Source organism: Taudactylus pleione, unplaced genomic scaffold (genome assembly GCF_031769625.1).
Source record: "Taudactylus pleione unplaced genomic scaffold, aTauple2 ptg000366l, whole genome shotgun sequence".
Lineage (NCBI taxonomy): Eukaryota > Metazoa > Chordata > Amphibia > Anura > Myobatrachidae > Taudactylus > Taudactylus pleione.
This window is the reverse complement of record NW_028284767.1, coordinates 1,139,086-1,161,865: the sequence shown is the minus strand read 5'-3', so window position 1 is coordinate 1,161,865 and position 22,780 is coordinate 1,139,086. Positions and strand designations below refer to the sequence as shown.

General features: G+C 45.0%; 1 protein-coding gene across 1 annotated transcript in view; it reads left to right on the top strand.

Moving 5' to 3' along the window:
• Positions 1-274: 274 nt before the first annotated feature.
• The window catches only part of LOC148508415 (sulfotransferase 2B1-like), a 92,003-nt gene continuing 69,497 nt past the window's right edge, over positions 275-22,780 (top strand). The window contains exons 1-2 of the mRNA XM_088444466.1: positions 275-328; positions 5,452-5,593. Of these exons, the coding sequence (XP_088300592.1) occupies positions 5,458-5,593 (136 nt within the window). The 5' untranslated portion in view covers positions 275-328; positions 5,452-5,457. The remainder of the gene's footprint in view (positions 329-5,451; positions 5,594-22,780) is intronic.

The window sequence follows — 22,780 nt, the reverse complement described above, 5'->3', positions numbered from 1 at the left end:
CACTTTGCCTATGTGTTCTGCGGGTTAGAGAGCAATATTATTACGTAAAACAATATGTAAAAAATGTCAATAGTCTTAAGTTTGTATGAATGGAATGTTGGTGTAAATCATGATGCAAGCGTTAGAAAAACTGAATTATCTATGGTCTTTGTTCTCTATATTGTTTGCTGTTGTAATCTCCCTTAAGAGCTGCAGTAGAAGGCGAGGTAGGCTTCTGGGTAATGTAAGCTGTAAGCCCAGCCTCCTGACACGGCATGTTAAAGGACGTCTTGTCTATTGCAGCTGCATTTTCCTGTTCATTGCCAAGAATCAAAAACTCCAGTTAAAGGTACATTTTTCTTTATTGCTTTCAAAAACTGTGCAGATTTAATATTTTTGTTTATTGTTTATTTTGTTTTTATGGCACACAATTTCAATAAGTAGAGAAATATAATAAAATTATGCAAAAAACATAAATGCTTTGTTAAATATACACTGGTATAAATAGTTCCATTCACACCCCTCACACCACACTGATTACAAAAGCCAAGATCTTGACAATGCGTATCTGGAAAAACTCTGGTGTGCTGTATTTTCATGAAAAGCAGCTGCAAGCAGAACATTTGTGGGAAGAAAAGGAAATAGGAGAGGGAGTGATAACAATCAATGTAGCTAGATCTGTCTCTTAGGATCCTATCATACTATGTCCAGAACTAGAGATGTTCCCGATTCCCGATTTTTAGAACCATTAAAAGAAAATTGAACAGGTTAGAGCCAGTTTGACTATTTTTGAGCCTGTTTGACAGTGCTGGAGCAGGATCGCACATGTCTGAGGTGGTTGTGATTTTTAAACAAAAACAGCAGATGGCGCAACTCGAACGGCAAATTCCAAACACAATAATGTTTAAAACAGTTGTGTTTATAAAAGTTTAAATGCTTTTTATTTAATTAAAAATATTATTTAAATTGTGTTTATTTCATAAGCTAAACACTTATTTTTTTTTAAAGATCTGTTTATTTTGGATTTTCAGAAATCAAGTGACAGAAAAAATAGAAAATGTTACAGGCAGATATCAATAACAGTAAATCACAATGTGCAATAGTTATATAAAGGTAACATGGAAAAAGCAAACTGGTATATAGATTCAGCCGCTAAACATACATTAGGGAAGTAGAAATATAGTTCCAGTTCGAATAACAATTGTATAAAACTGCAAAAATAGCCCATGAACAATATTATAATATCCAAAGAAAAATAAAACAATACAAATGGATATCTGGATCAAAACACAAAAATAACAGCAAAAAATACAAATATTAGAAAATAGGAGAGGGGGTGGAGGAAGAAATAAAGGCAGCGTTGCAGTAGAATCAATGAAGAGAGAATATGTGGTCAATATCAGGGTGATGTACAGAGCATGTCCCCTCAGCATACATACTATATATAGGAACATCCAGGTTTACAATTGATCAAAAGGAAATACTATACATAAGAACTTCCATATCAAGATAACTGTCTGTGTAAATACCATGAGGTAGTCTCAAACTCCTTCAAAATCTGAGCTTGTGTAGGGGAGTTGAGTGATTGAATATATGTGCCCCATTTGTTATAAAAGGATGTAATCCCTGCTTCCAACGCAGGGAAAACTGCTTGTCTATCATAATACAGGGTCTGGAGCAAATAGACTTAACCGTTCCCAAAAAGGGAGGGGTATTTTTAACGTGAACAGTAAACCTGACCTATGAACTCTGAAAGCGGCATACAAAGTCTAAACCCACACTTTAAAACGAGGTCTATTGACAGTTATACTACAAATATACTGTATTTGGGGCCTTTTAACTGGTGAAATTTTACCAAATTTCAAACCAGTTCAAAATTTCCACACACCTTTATTCAAAACTAAAGCATTTAACTTTCCTGTGCGAACACTAGAACAGTTTTTAAATTAATGAGCTTCTAGAGGAAAAAAATACCTTTCCATAATATTACAATAAGAGAATAAGAGAAAAAGTTATTTACTTATCACAAAATATGTAGGTATGTAGAAGGTTTGGTTTTGTCTTTGTGTCTACTTTTTTGTGGAAATGCCTCTATATAAATGGTTTGCATTAACATTAGCCAGACTACGGGCTCACATTACAGTGTGAATGGTGGAAAGAATACTGGGCCTGATTCAGACCCGCTCGCGAGCGCTGAACGCTCACAAGCGGGTCGATGGTGGCCAAGTGCACATGCACATGATGGAGCCGGCTCCGTCGTGCGCCTGCGCGAGACCCGGATAGCGACAGGCAAGCCGTCGCTCTGGGTCTTGTACCAAAGGGGGTGTGCTGTCGATGTTGAGTGACAGCACGTCCCCTTTGGTGGGTGTGCCGAGGGCGTGGCTGCCCAGACAGAGGCGTTCCCATGGGAACGCCTACCGTCTGGGGCCGGCCCCACTGACATCACAAGTGATGTCAGTGGGAGTGCTCTTGGCTCTGATAGAGCCGAAAGCACTCCAGGGCTTGTGGCAATGAGACCCTACCACAAGGGTCTCGTCGCAAGCCCGATGGTCACGATGGTCTTGACCATCGCGACCATCTTCCTGGCTGCTCGCTATAGCTGTGGGTGGTCACCCACAGCTATACGAGCGACCAGGAGGTCGCTCTAAAAATTAAGAAGGACGGCCCTGATTCAGAGTGAGCGCTCTGTCAGAGCGTCCGGTTCTGAATCAGGGCTACTGTTTCTTACATGTGGTTATAAATTAGTGATAAGACTAATGTATCTTTGGGACAGTCTTTCTATCGTGTCACCTATGTTATTTAGAATATTTTTATTACATTGATAGAATTGCATCTATAAATGCACTATTCTGTATAAGTGCACATAGTTGGTGTCAAATGCATCCCATTGAAAATAAAGGCTGACATCCATATACTGGCACTTCCACGAACAGTGAAAATCAGAGCTTTTCTGTCACCCCAGTCTTCTTTTCCTCCATTAATAACGCTCCTTCAATGTCACTGGGCTACAGTTTTGTGAAAGTTCAACCAGTCATGTACATGGCAACTAGAGATGAGCGGATCCGGTTTCCTGCAAAGCAAACCCACCTGAACTTACCTGTTTTGAGAAGATCTGGGTTCCACCTCAGATCTTCTTGCCCACCATGGATCCAAAAATGGGACAAAACACCATCCTTGCAGTGTCTGATCACCAGTGTTTTGGATCCGGAGTGAAGACTGTCACATCCAACCAGTGGCCGCTACCATGGTAAAAGGCCGCTGGTTGGCTGAGAATGGCTGTCTCTCATCCAATCAACATGTCCCCATAGACTTTAATGGGCCCATTGAAGTCTATGGGAAAGCGCTGGCTGAGTGACAACAATTCTCAGCCAACCAGCAACATGTTACCATGGTAGCAGCCTTTGGTTGAATCATACAAGTGAATCATAGAAGTGTAAAAAAAGATTAAAATAAAATGGCGTGGGTCCCCCCCCCCTCCAAAACTCAACCAGCGCTGGGCTTTTAAGCCGGTCCTGGTTGGAAAAATACAGGGGAAATAAATGTAGGGGTCCCCCGTATTTTACACAACCAGCACCGGGCTCCTGAGCTGGACCTGGTTGTGAAAATACGGGGGAAAAATTAAATAAGGGTCCCCCATAATTTACACAACCAGCACCAGGCGCTTTCTAGAGGGGATGTAATACCACAGCCTGGAGACACGCTTATATTGTTACCCCTGGCCGAAGCATTCAGCATCCCTAGCTAGTCAGCCGAGACTGGGGATTCCTTGGGAAGTGGGCACCCCCCAATAAAGGGGTTCCCCCTCCTGGGACACCCCAGGCCCAGGCTGATAGCCTGGGCTATGCTGGGCACCCCTGGTGGTGCTGAGTTCATGGTGTAAAAGATAGAAAAATACTATTGTTTCAGCTAGCCTGCCCCGCTTGCTGGTACTTGGAGAATCACAAGGTGCCTGCAGGTGCCTGTAGTCCCCCTGTAAAATAAATAGTTAAAAGGAAATTTGACCATAAGACTCAATTTCTTGAAGCAGAGGAGCAATAGATTAAGTTGGATTAGAGAATGTCAGAAGAACATCACCCACGTATAAGGCGATCTTGTGTTCCAAACACTTTCCTTAACACCTGAAATGCAAGAATGACGTTGATTCTTGGCTGCAAGGGATTCGATTAGCAGTGCAAATGTAATTGAATAGGGGGGCAGCCCACGTGCATCTCATTTGAGCTGACACCATTGAACAACATGGTGCAGTAGGAGAACGTTATAAAGCCAGGTTTCCTGTAAGAAACTTCCCCTTAAAACTCATTGATCTGAGCATCCTAACCATGCTCAGCCAAGAAATACAATAGAAAACATTTTCGGCATCTATTGCTATATCTCAACAAGGGCATTTTTGTTGATTAATTGAGTGGATAAGGTCAATGGTCTGTCCCATTCATCAAGGACCTGATGGCCATTTATTAAGTCTACTTGATTGAAGGAAAATTGTAAGTTAAGATTTTTGTATACATTTTAAGGTCAACATTTAGATTGACCTGCAGTTAGCACATAAAGTGGATCACTACATGGCTCTGGCACAGCAATAATGTTAGCCAATGTTGTTAACTGGTCAAAAAGGGCACAAGAAAATTATTACCTTACCTTAAGAATATTTGAAAGCTTCTCATGATTCATAGATTTCTACAAATCTAGTTGATCAACTTTAGAATATACTATGAGTGTTTGAAAACTATAATACCCTTTGTTACAAAAGGTTATGGTTAGAGATGTGCAGGCTCAGTTTGGTTCGGATTTTCCCGCCAAGTTCAGATTTTTCCCTCCAAAAATCGAATCTCAGAAAGCGGCAAAACGTCACCTTTCATGGACAAACATATTCTTTCATGGAAAGTCCATAAAAGATGATGTTTGTCCATGAAAGATGATGTCCATGAAAGACAAACATCATCTTTCATGGACTTTCCAAGAAAGATGACGTTTTGCTTCTTTCTGAGATCCAATTTTGGTGGCAAAAATCTGAACTTGGCAGGAAAATCCGAACCGAGCCTGCACATCTCTAGATTTGGGAATAATTCTAGTTATAGATAGGCAAGCTTATATATATATAGATTGTTTCAATTTCAAATGTCTATGTAATAAATTTGGGTAGAATTTTCATGGCATTTGTAGGATTCATGTATTATATCCTATTAAGCTGGTCACCTTGGTCTTGTATTTTTTCCTATCCTTGTCTACATTTAATTTAATTTAGAATTTTTACATTATTTTTTCTATGTTTTTTATACATTTTAAACCTAAACCATTGCCAATAGTTAAATTACAGTGGGCATTCTAAATGGGCATGTTAATATAGAACATGTTATGTTATGATTATTTTGTATGTTGTCAAAGATGCAAATAATCTCTTCTGTTTCATTAGAACTATGTGTTATTTTATCAACTGAGTCTAAATAAGTATAATTTTGTTTATTTCATTCATAGATACAAATGTCATTTAAATACTTTACATATAAAGGAGTAAACTTTTCTCCTGGATCATACTCAGAAAAGGCTCTCAGTTTTGCAGAAAATGAATTCACAGTGCTGGATGATGATGTCTACATTGTTACTTATCCTAAATCAGGTACAGTAACTAATCTCTTGCTACTTATTCTATACTTACCGTACTCACTATTGTATAGTTTACATGTTTTTCAATGGGTGGAGGGCGCTGTCCGGACTGTGCCCTTGCCATGCTGCTGTGTATGGTGTGAGTGTCGGGGAGGGAGTGGGGTCATTATTGTTGCTGTGTGTGTGTGGAGGGTAATCTCTGATGAGTTTTGCTGCTGCTTATGATGTTCCATAAAATTTTTATTGTCATGTTCCCCAGAGTTTGTACCCCAACCCCTCCGTGTGCTAGCTCCACAGGCAGAGGATGCAATAGGTGCTGCTGTCCTTTCCTGCTATTCTAGCTGTCCCTTGTCGCTATGGTTACTTGGTGCTGTATATGTGTATATGTGTGTTACCCTCCTGTGTGCAGGAAGCACATGTCCTTAGTACATAAGGGGGGGCACTGGGCTGAAGCTTGCCTACAGTGCAAAGAGATGTATTTATAAATTGTATATACTATTTTTTAACTGAAATAAACTCTCCTATAACTGTATACATACAGTATATGTTTAATTATACTTCCAAAATTCCTACATGAGGTGCTACTACTGAACTCATGTAAAGTTAAAGTGCAAAAAAAGAGCAAGTAAGTTCCTTGTATGTAGTGCACTGGGGACCACTAGATTGATTTTAGATTAGAACGTCATATCTTTAAAGATGAGCACAATAATTTTAAAAACAATTATAGAGTGTGCAGGAAGTGAATTTTTTAAAAAAATGTCCACTGTCATTGGTACTTTGGGGGGAATGTATCAAAGTTTGGAGAGAGATAAAGTACCAACCAATCACCTACTAGTCTGTAAAATGACAGTTAAAAGCTGATTGGTTAGTAGGCCTACTTTGTCTCTCTCCACGTTCTCTCTCTAATAAGCTTCGAGACATCTCTACCTTTAAATTTTAGCCCTCAATATTTGATTTAATTACTCAATAATATTCCTGAGCATGTATGGGATATAGGGCCTGATTCATTAAGGATTGCTATTGCTAAAGCGTACGGAGACAGCCGATTGTTGTGTACTGCGCATGCGTAAGCATTGCAGTGCATGTGCGTGAAGGCACCAATGCGATCACAGTGTGATCACGGATACCACGCAGAACCATTGCAGAGTGATTGACAGGCAGTGAGCATTTGGGGGTAGTGACGGGGGGGGGGGTAGGAAAAACGCAGGCGTGCCTGACCATTTGAATGCCATTGTGATTGCATGCACAGCTTGAGTACTCACTGCGTACAACAAAGTTAGCAATTTCTCAGTAAGGTCAGGGCTGCTGGAATTCTGCGTGAGGTACCGATTGTACTCAATGTTACAGATGTATACGCATGACTGCAAGGTATTATGGATGTGAGATACAGTAGCAGTAGTGGGAGGCAGTGGGCGTCTCTATGCTGGCAATGAGACGGCATTGCGATAGCATTCATTAGCATATTTTTGCAGCAGACCTGTGTGCAACTACAGAGCTGAGATCACAATAGCGATCCTTAATGAATCAGGCCAATAGTGTGTCTGTGTGGATATATAGAGTTAATAACTCTCGTATTTTGTAATCTCCACACAAGAGCAATTATCTTGGAGACTCCAGACCTATTGTGATTCTTTAACATATAATAAATACAGAGTTATCATATCACTTGTGAATAACATGTTTATTGTAATAGAATGGTCCAATATATATATATATATATATATATATATATATATATATATATATATATATACACGAAATCCTTCTGGCTTGGGTATGCACCCAGCACAATAAAAAGGAAGGCGGCACTCCAATGGGTGCAAAGGCGTGTCCTGATGAAAAGGCTTACAGCCTTGAAACGTTGACACATGGATGTTATCATGTTGTTGTATTATTAATACATATTGACTTTATTCACCCATTGGAGTGCCGCCTTCCTTTTTATTGTGCTGGGTGCATACCCAAGCCAGAAGGATTTCGTGTTTACATTTCTTTAGGATGGCACCCGCGTTCCTACCCTCATCGTCCTGAGTGCCAGGCTTATTCTGCTATATATATATTAGGGATGTGCAGGCTCGGATAGGTTCGAGTTTGCACGTGGAGTTCGGATTTTTCCCTCCAAAAAAACGGTACTCAGAAAGAGGCAAAACGTCATCTTGCATGGACGAACATCATCATTCCTGGACAAAAGTCACTTGGCGTGCGCCAACCCACCAGGGCTTCAGCGTCTTCGTCTGGTGGGTGCCAACCTAACAGGGCTTTGGCATCTTCATCTAGTAAGTGGCAGCCTGTGTCAGCTCTTTTGCATGGCCGCCACCCACTAAGACTTCCGGCATCTTTGCCTGGCAGGCGCCAACCCACCAGGGATTCGGCGACTTCGCCTCACGGGTGCCAACCTGCCAGGGCTTCGGTGTCTTCGCCTAGTGGGTGGCAGCCTGTGTCAGCTCTTTTGCATGGCCGCCATCAACTAGGACTTCTAGCATCTTTGCCTGGTGGATGCCAACCCACCAGGGCTTCCGCATCTTCATGTGGCGGGCGCCAACCTGCCAGGGCTTTGGCGTCTTCGCCTAGCTGGCAGCAGCTTGTGTCAGCTCTTTTGCATGGCCGCCGCCCACTAGGACTTCTGGCGTCTTCGTCTGATGGGCACCAACCCACCAGGGCTTCGACGTCTTCATTTGGCGGGCATCAACCCACCAAGGCTTTGGCATCTTTGCCTGGCATGCGCCAACCTGACAGGGCTTTGGCATCTTCATCTAGTGGGTGGCAGCCTGTAAGCTTTGTTGCATGGCTGCCACTAACTAGGACTTCTGGCGTCTTCGCCTGGTGGATGCCAACCGACCAGGGCTTTGACAACTTTGCCTCGTGGGCGCCAACCTACCAGGGCTTCGGCGTTTTTGACTAGTGTTCGGCAGCCATGTCAGCTCTTTTGCATGGCCGCTGCCCACTAGGACACCTAGCATCTTCGCCTGGCGGGTGCCAACCTACCACGGCTTCTGAGTCTTCGCCTGGCGGGCGCCAACCCATCAGGGCTTTGGCGTCTTCGTCTGGGTGGTGGCAGCCAATTAACGATGCTGCCGCTTTCGGACCCGGCACTCCCACTGATGACGTTGCGAGCCATGATTGGCACATGGTGGTCATCTTTGAATTTCAAAATGGCGCTGAGGCACCATTTTTGAAGTGGGCACTGCTGACGAACTCTGCACAATGGCAGGCATAGACTGAATCCTCTCGGATCCATGCCCGCCGCCAACGCCCACACCACCACCGGTTCCTCCCCTGCCGCTGAGTCCCTTTCTTAAGATAGTAGTTTAAAAACTGTAACTTTCTAATTTACCTGAACACCAAAAGCACGTACCCTGGCACAATAGCTACCTAATAAAACAAACCCCAAGTCAAAATTCGCCCCCTACCCTGAGTTATGCCTTCCCAAAAATCCCACATAGAGAACAGCAGAAAAGTTGTCCTAATTGAGAGTGTTAGAAAAAAGTGACATTTGGACCTTTAGATTACTCCCATATCCTCATTTTTTATGTTTTTGCCCTGAAATTTAGCATGCAGCACCGAGCGACAGTTCTACCTGGCCATGCCAAATTTCAACTCCGTACCTCCAACAGCTTTTGAGGTGTAGCCCCTTAAACACCATGCCCCCCCCCTCCGGAATTCTCTATGGAGATTTCCGTTTTTTAGATGCAGCCTTATAATATATATATATATATATATAAATAAATAAATATGTATATAGAGTTACCAGTCAGGCGGCCCTCCCATGTAATTATAATACCAGTTCTAGGTGCCCTTCATCGATGCTCCACACTGGGGCTCTCAATATACAGCTCATGACGTTGGCATTAAGCAGCACGCAGACGCAGGAAAAATCTGCCAACGTTTCGATGTTTAATACATCGTCTTCAGGATACAAATTTGCATTAAATATGGTACTAATTTTATACCCCACCAACACCACATGCAGCGCCGTGGCTTCCGGGTCCGGCAATGAAAAATGCCCACTGATGAAGTCATTGTCACGCCTGGTTAAAATAGTGAAAAAGTGAATCTAAAAGAAAACAGGAAGCAGTTTTACAACAGGAAGCTCCAGTATCAAAGATGTAACTGTGGGCATACCCATTGTTTGGTAATCACATGTAAATAGTACGTCTACCTAAAATTTGGCATGCAGCACTGGGTGACAGTTCTACCCGTCCATGCCAAATTTCAGGTGCATCTAAAAGCTTTTGAGGTGTAGCCCCTAAAACACCATGCCTCCCCGGCGGGAATTCTCTGTGGTAGAATGCTGTTTTTTTTTATTCAGCCTTAATATAAATATATGACTTAAAATTAGTTTATTAAATCACTTTTTTTAAAATATTATCAGTGTCTCTTATTTTGTATCTTCTCACAAGAAGGAGATACTGTATATTTAAATTCATAGCTGTCCTTATCTTTATAATAGGGATACAGATACACACTTGTATAAAATACAGGTATTTAGATCTTTAGTTTCTCATATGGAGATAAATATTCCATATAAAATTTGATTTCTGCCTTCTGGTTATGAAATGTGTGGATAATTGGTGTAGTTTTAGTAACTGAATTATTGCTGTGATTTATTGCATACTAGATACACAGTCACTTTTGCAATCCAGTGATCATGCTATTTTTTCATGTACAAAGTATTTCCAAAATCAGGGCACTGAGCATTTCTCCTAATATAAATGCCCAAAACAATGACACTAACCACAAAAAAGAAATGTGAAATACGAGGGAAGATTAAAAATTAATGATTTGTTTATTCACAATCAAGATGACTCTACAGGAGTCTCTACACATTATTCTTTTTCAAAGTAGCGTCCTTCATATTCAATACATTTTTTGCAGCATTTAAACACGATTCAAAGATGTGCAGTAGACAGTTTTGTGGCATCACATCAGAAATCACAGGGTGCCAAGACCGGTCTATAAGGAGGGTGTTCCAGTGCTGTCCCATTAATTTCACTCAGTGCTGTCAATGCAACATGCAACATGAGGTTGGGCATTGTCTTGGAGCAAAAATCACTGTTTCTTCAGAAAATTTGATCTTTTCTTCCTCATGGCTCCACACAAATGGGTTTTCAGGATGTTTGCATAGTAGTCACCATTAATTGTCTGTCCACAGGGAACCCAGTGCTGTAGGATCATACCATGTGCATCAAAGAACAGCAGAAGCATGACTTTACATGCCAAAGGAATCACACGGAATATTTTGGGCGGAGGCGAATTCGCGTGTTCCCATACACTGGACTGTTGTTTGGATTCCGGATCATAATGACGAATCCAGTGTCAGGAAATCGGGTATCCTTTCCGACATTCGAACGGTGTTCTTGCACGATTCAACTCATCATCGTATCTGCTCTTCTGTGAGATTTCTGGGAACCCACCTGGCACATATGCAACGCATTTTTAGTTCCTTTGCACAATATGCTGTACCAGTTTGAATGAGATGCCAAGTGAAGCCGAAAGTTTGTATAAAGTTAACCTTCTGTCATTTTGCAACATCTCTGCAGCTTTGCCAATGTTGCAGTTGGTTACCACGGTGGATGGTCTTTCATCAGTCACTCGCGTATTACCCTCTTTGAAGTGCTTCCACCACCGAAAAGACTGCAGCATTGCTAATTGTTTCTCCAGCGCATGCTTTCCGTAACATTTCATGAGTTTTATTTCCGCTTTATCCAAGTTTAACACAAAATTCAATCACACATCTCTGACGTAATCTCACAGACACGTCTTCCTCATCCGCAATGACGAAATGTACGAAGATCTTCCACTCGCTGTGACCGAACAAGAAGACTAAGGCAGTCCAACCGCAGGTTCAGACACATCGATGTATGAGCTTCACATTAATCAGCATAGCATTGCCACGTCTACCTATGGGACAGAAAAACAGAGACAGTCTCATTACTTTTCAATCAGCCCTCTTAATAATATGCCGAATATTTACAATTAGGCATTGTGTTTCTTATTCCTCTCAAAGTGGTTATTTTCAATTCAGATTCCCAACATGTATACATTTCTAAACAAAATCCTAAATAAACCATATGGGTAATGCAATTAATCACAAACACATCCTTGTTTTAACAGTTAGCCAGATAATTGTGTATCTTCACCAAAAATAGATTATAGGGGGTATACTTACTAAAGTGAGAGATTTATAAGTGGAGATGTTACCCATAGCAACCAATCAGATTCTAGCTATTATCTTCTACAAGGTGCTAGTTCAATGTTAAGTAGAATCTGATTGGTTGCTGTTGGCAACATCTCCATTTCTAAAAACTCTCACTTTAGTAAATATACCCCTAGGAATGTTCCTTCCACCAGCCGCAGATGGTAATCACTAGACACTCTTACAAACTTAAGTTGTAGTTGGAGGCATATCTCTTTATCTCTTAATCCTCAAATTATTCCTCCTTTTAGGTCCTGAGATGTATGCAAACTAAATGGTTTGCATATTATTATGATTATTATTATTATTATTATTATTATCCTTTATTTATATGCGCCACAAGTGTTCTGTAGTGCCTTACAGAGTACATAAATTAATAAGTGAACAAGAAACAAGTAACTTAGTAACTTACAGTACATTACAGTGCAGGACAAGGACATGGTTTATATACATTGCTGCAATAGCGATTAAAACACTCAGAATAAGCAGCAGGGAGTTAGCAGTCAAGTGTTAGGTACCCTACTGGGGAGTGAGGAGAAGCACATGAGGGTAGAGGTCCCTGCTCGTGAGAGCTTACATTCTAAAGGGGAGGAGCAAACAGACAGGCATGACACAGATGGGGTAGATAGGGAGGAAAGAGCATGAAGTGGGCTAGGATGAGAGCTGGAAGGCCTTGATGAAGTAGTGGGTCCTGAGAGCCCTCTTGAAGATTTGTAGAGAGGTGGAGAGTGTGATAGGGAGAGGGAGAGAGTTCCAATGGTAGAGAGCAACATGGGCAAAATCTTGGAGGTGGGAGTGGGAGGAAGTAGTCAGTTGGCAAGAGAGGTGGCATGCATTTATTGAGCGAAGTGGACAGGCGGGAATGTGAAGGGAGATGAGGTCAGAGATGTAAGTGGGAGAGGATTGGGTGAAGGCTTTGTAGGCGAGTGTAAGAACCTTGAATTGACATCTGAAGGGGAAGGGGAGCCAGTGTAGGGCTTGAAGGAGAGGGGAAGCAGTTATAGAATGTTTGATGAGCAGCAGCATTGAGGACCGATTGTAGTGAAGAGAGGTGTAAGACTGGGAGGCCAGCTAGGAGAAGGTACAGTAGCCCACTCTGAAGATGAGCAGCGAGTGGATGAGGGTTTAGTAGCATCCAGGGTGAGGAAGGGTCTAATCCCGGAAAAAAATTTGAGATGGAAATTAGAGAACTGTGAGATGTGCTGAATGTGTGGTTTAAAGGAGAGGGAGGAGTCTAGGATAACTTGAATACAGTGCACTTTGGGGTTAGAGGAGATAGTTGTGCCAACAATAGATAATGAAATTAAATGAAATTGTGGGAAGTGAGGTAATGGAAGAGGGTGGGAAGATGATCAGCTCAGTCTTAGACATGTTAAGTTTAAGAAAGCACTGGGACATCTAGGAAGAGATAGCAGAGAGACAGTTGGAGATATGGGTGAGGAGAGAGGGGGAGAGGTCAGGGGTGGAAAGGTAGATTTGAGTATCATCAGCATAGAGGTGATATTGGAGATGAAAAGAGTTGACAAGTTCACTTAAAGAGGACGTATATAGAAGGAAAAGAAGAGGTCCAAGAACAGACCACTGTCTCTGATTAACCTATTATTCCTAATTCTCACATTCACTTTGCTATCACCCGGAATTTGGCTGAGCTTATTCGGGCCTGTCACTTGGAAACACCTCCGGATAAACCTCCTGATCTTTTGTTTGTACCAGAAAAATTTAGGAAGTCAATCTTATTGGATTTCCACTCTCAATGAGTTTTTGGTCATCCTGGCATTAACAAGACTCTGAAATTACTTTTCCACTCAGTTTGGTGGCCTTCTCTGACCAAAGATTTTAACGAGTTTGTCCTGGCATGTGAGGTTTGTGCCTGAAATAAAATGCCTCGGACAGCCGCTTCAGGTTTGTTACTTCCTCTCTCTATACCTAAGAAACCTTGGACCCACATTGCCATGGACTTTATTGTCGACCTCCCAGTTTCTACTCGATGCTCCATTATCTGGACAGTTGTGGACCTCTTCAGCAAAATGGCAGATTTTATTCCTTTGTCTAAATTGCCCACTGCCAAAGAACTCCTCTCTGTGTTGTTCCTCCAGCATATCTTTCACGTGCCAGATTGCCTGTGGACATAGGACCTGATTCAGACCTGCTCGCTAGCAAGCAGCCGCTCATTGCTGACGATGTTTGCTAATATGCGCATGCGTGTAGTTCGTGTGCGCACACCAGTACGAGTGATCGAAATGTGCTCACTCGCCCAGCACAGACAGCCCAGTGGAATGAGTGACAGGAGAGGCCGTTTGTGGGTGGTAACAGGGGCAGGCCAGTAGTAACGGGGAAGTGGAGTGGCGGACGCAGGTGTCCCAGAGTGTTTTCATGCCGTTTCAGAGGTGTGCATAATTAACAGGCAGCGTCATAGTACATGTCACCTGCTTGAATTTTACACTGAACTGCTCGCAGTGCTTGTGGTAGGGTACTGTCAACCGCAAGAGCTGCAGTCAGATCCGATGGAACCCGATGTACCGATAGTTGTATATACTTCCTGGAGATGACGTACGCTAGTGGGCAGCTAAAGACGGGCTGATGGGCGTCAAAGTGATCGCTCGCCAAGACATAGTGGGCGTGCTTATGCCTTGCCATGCGAGTGCCTGCCTTGACGTCACTTGATGAATTTACTTACACAGGGAGCGAGTGTCTGCATCGAGTGAGCAGATCTGAATCAGACCCATATTGTTGGAAAAGGGAACACAATTTGTTGCTCAGTTCTGGAGAGCCTTCTGTTCCTCGTTAGGCATCTGCCTCAGCCTTTCTTCAGAATCATCCTCAATCCAATGGGCAAACGGAACGCGCCAACCAGTCTCTGGGACAATATTTACGCTGCTACATTTCCAAATGCCATAACGTCTGGGTTTCTCATCTGCCGCTCGCGGAATTTGCATTTAACAACTTGTGTCATTCAGCATCTTCGGTCTCTCCTTTCTTTTGTATAACTGGTCAACATCCCAGAGCAAATTTGTTTAATTCCAGGTTCTCCAAATTGCCTGATTCACCTTCTGTCTCTCGGCTCTGTCGTATTTGGAGCAAGGTGCATCAAAGTCTTCATAAAGTTTCTCTCTGCTCCAAGAAGTCAGCTGACGAGCATCGGAGGTCATGTACATTCAGGAAGGGTGATTTGGTTTTCTACCAATAATATCAAGCTTCTCCAACCTACTCAGAAATTGGGTCCGAGATTTATGGTCCTTTTTGCATCATTGCTCAGGTGAATCCAGTGGCCTTCAAGTTTCAATTACTCATCTCTCTGTATTAATAACACTATTCATTCTTCCCTATTAAAACCAGTCTTCAGCTCTGTCAAATTGAAAGGCAAATTTCCATGCAGGCCTGCTTCGGTGGTCGTCCACAGCAACATGAATTTGTTATCAAGAAGTTCCTGGACCCTAAGATTTCCAGAGGCCGTTTGCAGTTTTTGGTTCACTTGAAGGGGTATGGCCCAGATGAACGTTTCTGGGTTCCTGAGAGTGCTTTACATGCTCCAAGACTGAAGAGGGCTTTTTTACGGGATTTTTCTGACAAACCGGGTTTTGGTGGTTCTGTTACAAGTCGCAGTCACGACTTATTTCCCTCCAGCAATGTACCTTCACCTTCCTGTATTTCGTCTGGAGTCGTTCCGTTGGTTGCTAGGTGATCCAGACGCCATAGGATGTCATATGTGAACCACAATGCAGCATGATTGGATCCTTTTCTTATTTGTTCATGCTGGTCTTTTGCCACCTCGCCGACTATAGCATTCCTTGTGGATCCCTCGGCTCTGCTGCATGGTCAGCTTTATTGTTATCTTGCCTGTTGTGAATCCTGTTTCTCCAGCTCTCAATCCACTCCGCCTCCAAGCTGCTACTGGCTCTCTAGCCGCTCCACCGGATCTCAAGTCACTCCATCAGCTTCCAAGTTACTACCGGCTCCCTAACCACTCCACCAGCTCTTAAGCCGCTCTATCAGCCTCCAAGCTGCAACTAGTTCCTTAGCCGGTCCACCGGCTCTCAAGCACTCCGTCAGCCTCCAAGCTGCAACCGACTCCCTAGCTGATCCAATGGGTCTCAATCCACTCTGCCAGCCATCAAGCTGCAACTGGCTCTCAAAGCCACATCATTGGCTCCCAAACCCCTCCGTCAATTCACCACATTAAACCACCGGCTCTAAGCTGGAGCATCGGGTCTCAAGCCGCTCATCAATTCTCCAAATTCTACTTCCAGCCCTAAACCGCACCACCAGCTCAATGCTACACCATTGGCATTCAAAGCAGCACCATCTGCGCTTAAAGCCACACCATTGGCTCTCAAAGCTGCATCACCGGCTCTCAAGCCGCTCCATCAATACTCCAAATTCTACTACCAGCTCTGATCCGCACCATCGGTTCAAGGCCGCAACTTCAGCTTTCAAAGCCATACCACCGACTCTCAAGCCACTCCATCAATTCTCCAAGTTGCACTACCGGCTGCATAGTCACACCAGCGGCTCCCAGACTGCTCCACTGACTTTTTACTAGTATTCAGCATCTCATGCTATTCTCTGGTTCCCACAGGTAATCCATGTGAACTACTACAACTCCGAGTTTTAAGGCCAGATGGCCACTTAAGTACTGGTGAATGCTTCTAGTTCTAAGGGAACAACAGGTGGCTGTTAGTGGCGGAGGACCTCGTTACCCTAGGTTCTAGGAGGTTTACATGGATTAGCCTAAGGATCCATAAAAGTTAGGATCAATGTTAAGTTTTTTAAGAATGGGGGAGACAAAGGCATGTATGAATGCAGAAGGGACAGTGCCAGATGATAGGGAAAAATTAAGGAGGCGGGCTAGATGGAGACAGGCAGAAGGAGACAGGTAACAGAGGGAATGGGAAGGTGTCACGACTGGCTCAGGAGGATCTCCTATTGAGGAGCTGAAAGCTGAGGTACCGGGTTGTGGAGGGAATCAGAGGCGAGGGGCCTGGATTTATGTCCTCCTCATCCACAAGTATCGGATGTTGGTGAGACCTGACCAAAGGCACAGAATCTATCCTGCTGGGAGGTGTTCACCAGTGACCCCTCCAAGCGGGAAGTGGGTTTAAGCTGCACCCAACAAGCAAGTCATCGCCCTTTGTTCAGGTATCCGATACAGGTGGGAAATTGAGGGACATAACACCGATGAGGCCCAGGTAAGTGTACTTCTAATGGAAGCACTAGCGAGGATTCTGTACTTGGATATTATACTGAGTGTGCAGGCAAGGTATCAGACGCACCGCTGGCACAGGAGAGTGACACTGTAGTTATACTCGGATGTTGTACTCAGTACACGGGCAAGGTATCAGACGCACCGCTGGCACAGGAGAGTGACACTGTAGTTGTACTTGGATGTTGTACTGAGTACGCGGGCAAAGTGTCAGATGCACCGCTGGCATAGGAATGTGACACTGTAGTTGTACTCAGATGTTGTACTGAGTACGCGGGCAAGGTATCAGATGCACCGCTGTCATTGGAGAGAAACTAGAAATGACTCGAGAGCAGAATAGCAAGGAAACCTGGAACGAAGTGACGGCAAGCAAACACTAGTAGAAATTACATTGTACAGTCAACTTCCTGTTGTCCAGAGCAAAGTAATATACCCCAAGTTAGCAGTCCACTGGAGGTCAGCGTAAGCGGACAACAACCATGCTACCAGTGGACGAAGGGTCAGTCAGGTGATGAAGACTGTCATGGCTGCGCCCATAACGGCAATCATTAACCAAATCATCGAGCAGCACATGGATGTCCAAGTGCACCTAAGGCATAATCCTCAGCACGTCACTCGCCGCCGCACCTGATGTCTGACTGCACGAGAAGTCAGGGGAAGTCGGTGCTGTGGTAGTAACAGCTGATCTTAGGCCGAAACCTGACAGAAGGGATAGGGTCAAGGGGGAAGGTGGAAGGAGGGGAGGACTGGATGAGGGCCATGACTTCCTCTCCAGAAACAGGGGAGAAGGATGTCAGAGTTGGCGAGACGGAATCGGTATGGAATGCCGGCTGCCGCATGGCCGGTAGTTCGACTCCCGGCAGCGGCAGCCCGACAGATCAGCAGAGCCCGGCAGCGGAAGCCTGACAGCACTGGAAATCCCAATCGTCCCTAAGGTAAGTATAAACTAACCTAACCTACCCCCCTAACCCTAACCCTCCTTAGGGGTGCCTAACCCTAACCTCCCCCCAAGTGCCTAACCCTAATTCCCCCTCTAAGTGCCTAACTAATCCTAACCCCCCCATCCCTGCTGCCTAAGTCCCCCTGGGGGGTGCCTAACCCTAACCTCCCCCCGGGGGTGCCTAACCCTAATCCTCCCGGGGGGTGCCTATCCCTAAGTCCCCCCCGGGTGCCCTAAACCTAACCCTTCCCCCGGCGGCTGTCCGCTCGCGGCGCCCGGCATCCCTTCGATCGGGATGCCGGGCGCCGGTCTCCCGGCATCGGGTAAATGACAGGCGTCTAGATATAGACGCCGGTCATTTATCCCACGCTGGGATAAAGCAGCTGGGAAGCTGGGTGTCGGTATTAAGGCAGCCGGTTTCCCGACTGCATACTGATGAGACAGATGGGGAGGGGTGCTCAGGAAAAGGAGGGGCAGGAGTGCTGAGGGCCTGATGGGATATGATGTCCTCACGTATGTGAGCCCCTCAGCCCGGCGCAAAGCCAGTGGGGGGCGCGATCAGTGTGATCGCTCCCCCCTTCAGGCATAGGAGATTGCTGTGGCTGCTACTTAGCAGCCGCAAGCAATCTCCCGCTGCAGCGCTGGGCTGCTGCAGAGGGAGGGAGGGAGGAAGTGCCGGGCCCCTCTGGAAGCCCGGGCCCAGGTAAACTGTACCCGCTCCCCCCCCCTCTCGGCGCCCCTGCCTGCATTGTGCGCTGCTGGGTCTGTGTCTGGTTCTCTCTTACCAAGGGAATGAGTACCCGCCAGCCACCTTAGCCAGGACCGTGCTGCTGTGTTTGCATCGTTGTCACGAATGCGGGCTGGGGGTTGCAAGGAGGACTAGTTTTGTGCTCCCACAAAGCACAGTGAGTCGCAAGCACATATATATATATTTTTTTCAGATACTCCATTAAAGTCTGTATTATTTAGTATACATTGGAGCACTATCATTTTAAATAAAAATTGATTTGAAAAAGAAATACATCATTTTACATAGCTTAGCTTAGCATAGTGGCGTGGTGCTTGTGGTGTCAATTTTATTGGTGGAATAGTGGCGCGGCGTAGAGTGGGGTGTCAGTTTTATTGTGGGGCCCCCACAACTTAGTTGCTTGGGGCCCCCACAAACCTTAATCTGGTCCTGTTGAGAATGGAAGGGATCTGCATCGCTGGGCAACTCCTGCACTGCAAGAAGCTGTGCATGTCTCCTCACACACTTCCAGAGCCGGGCAGGCTGCGGCGGCCAGTGAACATGGAGAATCTCGCGATCTGTGGCGGCAACGGCCACACCGCCCTCCTTCTGTGACATAACCACACCATCTGTTCAAATGAAACACAATGTGCACTCCACTACAGGAGAGACACTGCCAAACTACAGCGCCTAAACCTAAGTATTCTGCATTTTATTATTTCATCATTATATTTTTATCCACATTGAACATATTACGAGTATACCTAGAGATTAGCTTCTTTTATTAACATGTACTGTATTGTAGTTATAGGTATACTATTTGCTTATTGGATTTAGCAAAGTAGTTCACAGTGAGACTGCAAGTAGAGAATCAGGGGATGTCACTGTGGTATGCAGTCGGGATGCCGATGGTATGAATGCCGACCGTCGGCATCCCGACTGTCTAATCCCGGCAGGGGTCTAATGACAGGCGTCGAAATCCTGACACCTGTCATTTTACCTACGCCGGGAGCCCGGCATCCCAATCGAAGGTAAACCGGGCGCGCGGGGGGGGGGGAGGGTTAGGTTAGGGGCTCCCGTAGGGGACTTAGGGTTAGGCACCCCCTCGGGAGGTTTAGGGTTAGGCTAGGGGAAGGGGGGGATAGGGTTAGGCACCTCCCGGGGGGAGGTTAGGGTTAGGCACCCCGCCCCCGGGAGACTTAGGGTTAGACTGTGGGGAAGGTTTAGGCACTTAGAGGGGGGTTAAGGTTAGGCAACCTGCGGCCGGCAGTAAATCATACCGATTCCATTACTCTAAGGCAGTGGTTCCCAAACTGTGCGCCGTGGCACCCTGGGGTGCCCTCAGGTTGGTGGTCCAGCACCAAATCAAATTATTTATGGTAAATGTAATGTAAATATGTGGACAAACAGAAGTGCAAACCTGTCCACCACCACATAACTGAACCTAAGGATGACAGGTAGGCACAATTTACTTCACTTTACTACTTTACTGCATTTTTGAATTTCTCAATAACAAACTTTTGGCTTAGGGGTGCCGTGAAAACAATGTTGATACTCTAGGGCACCGTGATTTAATAAAGTTTGGGAACCACTGCTCTAAGGGGTACATTTATTAAGATGGGAGTTCTATTAAGAAATTATGTTGCCCATAGCAACCAATCAGATTGCAGGTACTATATTCTAGAAGGTGCTAGATAAATGAAAAGGATTCAGTATGATTTACCACCGGCTGCATGGCAATGGCAGCCCGACAAGCCCGACAAGGATGAAAATCCAGATCGCCCCAAGGTAAGTATTCACTAACCTATTCTACACCCTAAGCCTAACCCTCCCTTAGGGGTGCCTAACCCTAACCTCCCCCCTAAGTGCCTAACCCTAATCCCCCCTCTGTGCCTAAACCTAACCCCCCCTTCCCCGCCGCCTATACCTAAGTCCCCCGGGTGGGTGCCTAACCCTAACCCCCCCTTCCCCTAGCCTAACCCTAACCCCCTCTTCCCCTAGCCTAAACCTAACCTCCCGGGGAGGTACCTAACCCTAAGTCCCCCCCGGGATCCCTAAACCTAACCCTCCCCCCCCGCGCAGCTGTCCGCGTTCATAGCCCGGCTTACCTTCGATCGGTAAGCTGGGTGTCGGTCTCCCAGAGTAGTAGAGTAGGGAAAACGACAGGCGTTGGGATTTCGACACCTGTCATTTAACCCTTGCCGGGATTATACAGTCGGGAAGCCGGCGGTCGGGATTCTGTCCAACGGCTTCCCGACTGTTTCCCAAATGAGAAGTAGAATCTGATTGGTTGCTATGGGCAACATCACTTCTTAGATAGAACTCCCATCTTAGTAAATTTACCCCTAAATGGCTTGGAAAGTTGTTTTTATTTAATTTCACTCCTGTAAGATAATAACCAATGATATAACTAAATAAGAAACTATAAAACAAGTTAATTCATGCTTGTCTACTTTTGAAAAAGCTTTTCAGGGAGATTCTGAAAGCAATACCTATGAGTGCGGTGGTAAAGTGGGCGTGTACTGCTACATCTGAGAGACGTGTCATAAATCTGACTTACATCCACATGTAAACGAGCCCAAAAACAGTTAGAAAGATCTACTTGTTGATGAAAACACACTGATACTTTTCAGAAAATACATGTAGCCATAGGGATCATTGGCCCTCATTCAGAGCCGCACGTTAACAACAGTACGCTCGTTGCGTTCCGATGTTGACTAACCGCGCATGCGTTGGTGTTACACTGCGCATGTGCGTACGGCAGATTGCGAGCTTTTTTTCTCTCGTTCCTAAAATAGCGTACAGGAAGTGACATGTCAAATGTGATTGACAGAACAGGGCGTTTTTGGGTGTTGACGGGGGTGGAGATGAAAAAACGCAGGCGTGGCGAGACGTTTTTGGGGCGTACATACATTAGCAGATGCGAACGTGAAATGTGTTCGGACCGTCTCATACGTCACTGGAACATCCGCTTTCCCTTCAAAATGCTCGCACAGCTTAGGGTCAGGATTACTCGACCACATTGGCGATGGCCTTCTCCTCCGTCCCGGGACTCAAGGATGGTGCTGCGATTAATCGCGGCTGGTCAGTAAAGTAATTAGTGTTGGATTGAAAACCGGCTTGGTATGTGTTTGGAAAGCAGTTTATTGGGATAGCACAAAAGCGTACGCAGGTGGAAATCAGAGCTGCTAATGTCATGATTACACAATCAATTAGCGTACATTTTGGGTGTTTTATTTTGGCCACAATTTGTTGGTTATGGCCTATTGTAACAATAATGTCATCATGTTTTAATTAGCTCCCCTTTTTTTTGGTTTACTGTGGAATTTGCATCGCTATGTGATTTTTTAAACGTTCCTTAAAGAGGCCTTTTTTTTTTTTTAAGAGGGTCAGTTTTTGCCTTTAGGGCCAGGATTAAATGTAACCCATTTGTACAATAATGTCACAATACAATGTCAGTTTTTTGTTTTAAATTTATTGTTTAAACACAAACAAATTGGCCTAATATTTTTTGGCCTTTTTTTTGTGGCAAAGATATTTGTTAAAATAAAAAAAAAAACTGGTAACATAAACGTAAATACCAAATTTAAAAAAATTTCACAAGAAAGGAGAGGGAAGTTTTGACCAGAAAGGAATATGAGCCAAGCACAGAAGGAGTGTGGGCAAAGTCGCCATTGCTGTCACCGTTTTCTCGCCCGTTTGGCTGGGTGAGGGTGGGCGCCAGACCGGGTCCGGGATGCCATCGGGCTGGCCTGTCCAGAGGCAGATGTTGTGGCCTCTGGACTAGGCACAGGGCTAGGCACATTTGGAGGATTGGCTGATGTTGTGCCAGAGGTGGAGGATCCGGATGTTCCGGCAGGAAGGGAGGTCGGCTCCACCATGTGCTGGCGAACGAGCTGCTCCAGGGCATCGGCGATGCGGATGTTGGCCCTGGTATTTTCCGCCAGGGCCTGAGCAATGGTCACGTTGGCCGCAGCATTTTGCTCCAGGGCCTCAGCCACCCGTATCAGACTGGCGTCCATCCTCTGCAGAATCTCCGTATGGAAATCCGATTTAAAATTGAGTTCTGTGAGGAGGCCCACTGCCTGCGAGGGGGCACGCCCTGGACTGGCTTCTGCAGGGTCCTCAGCCGGATGT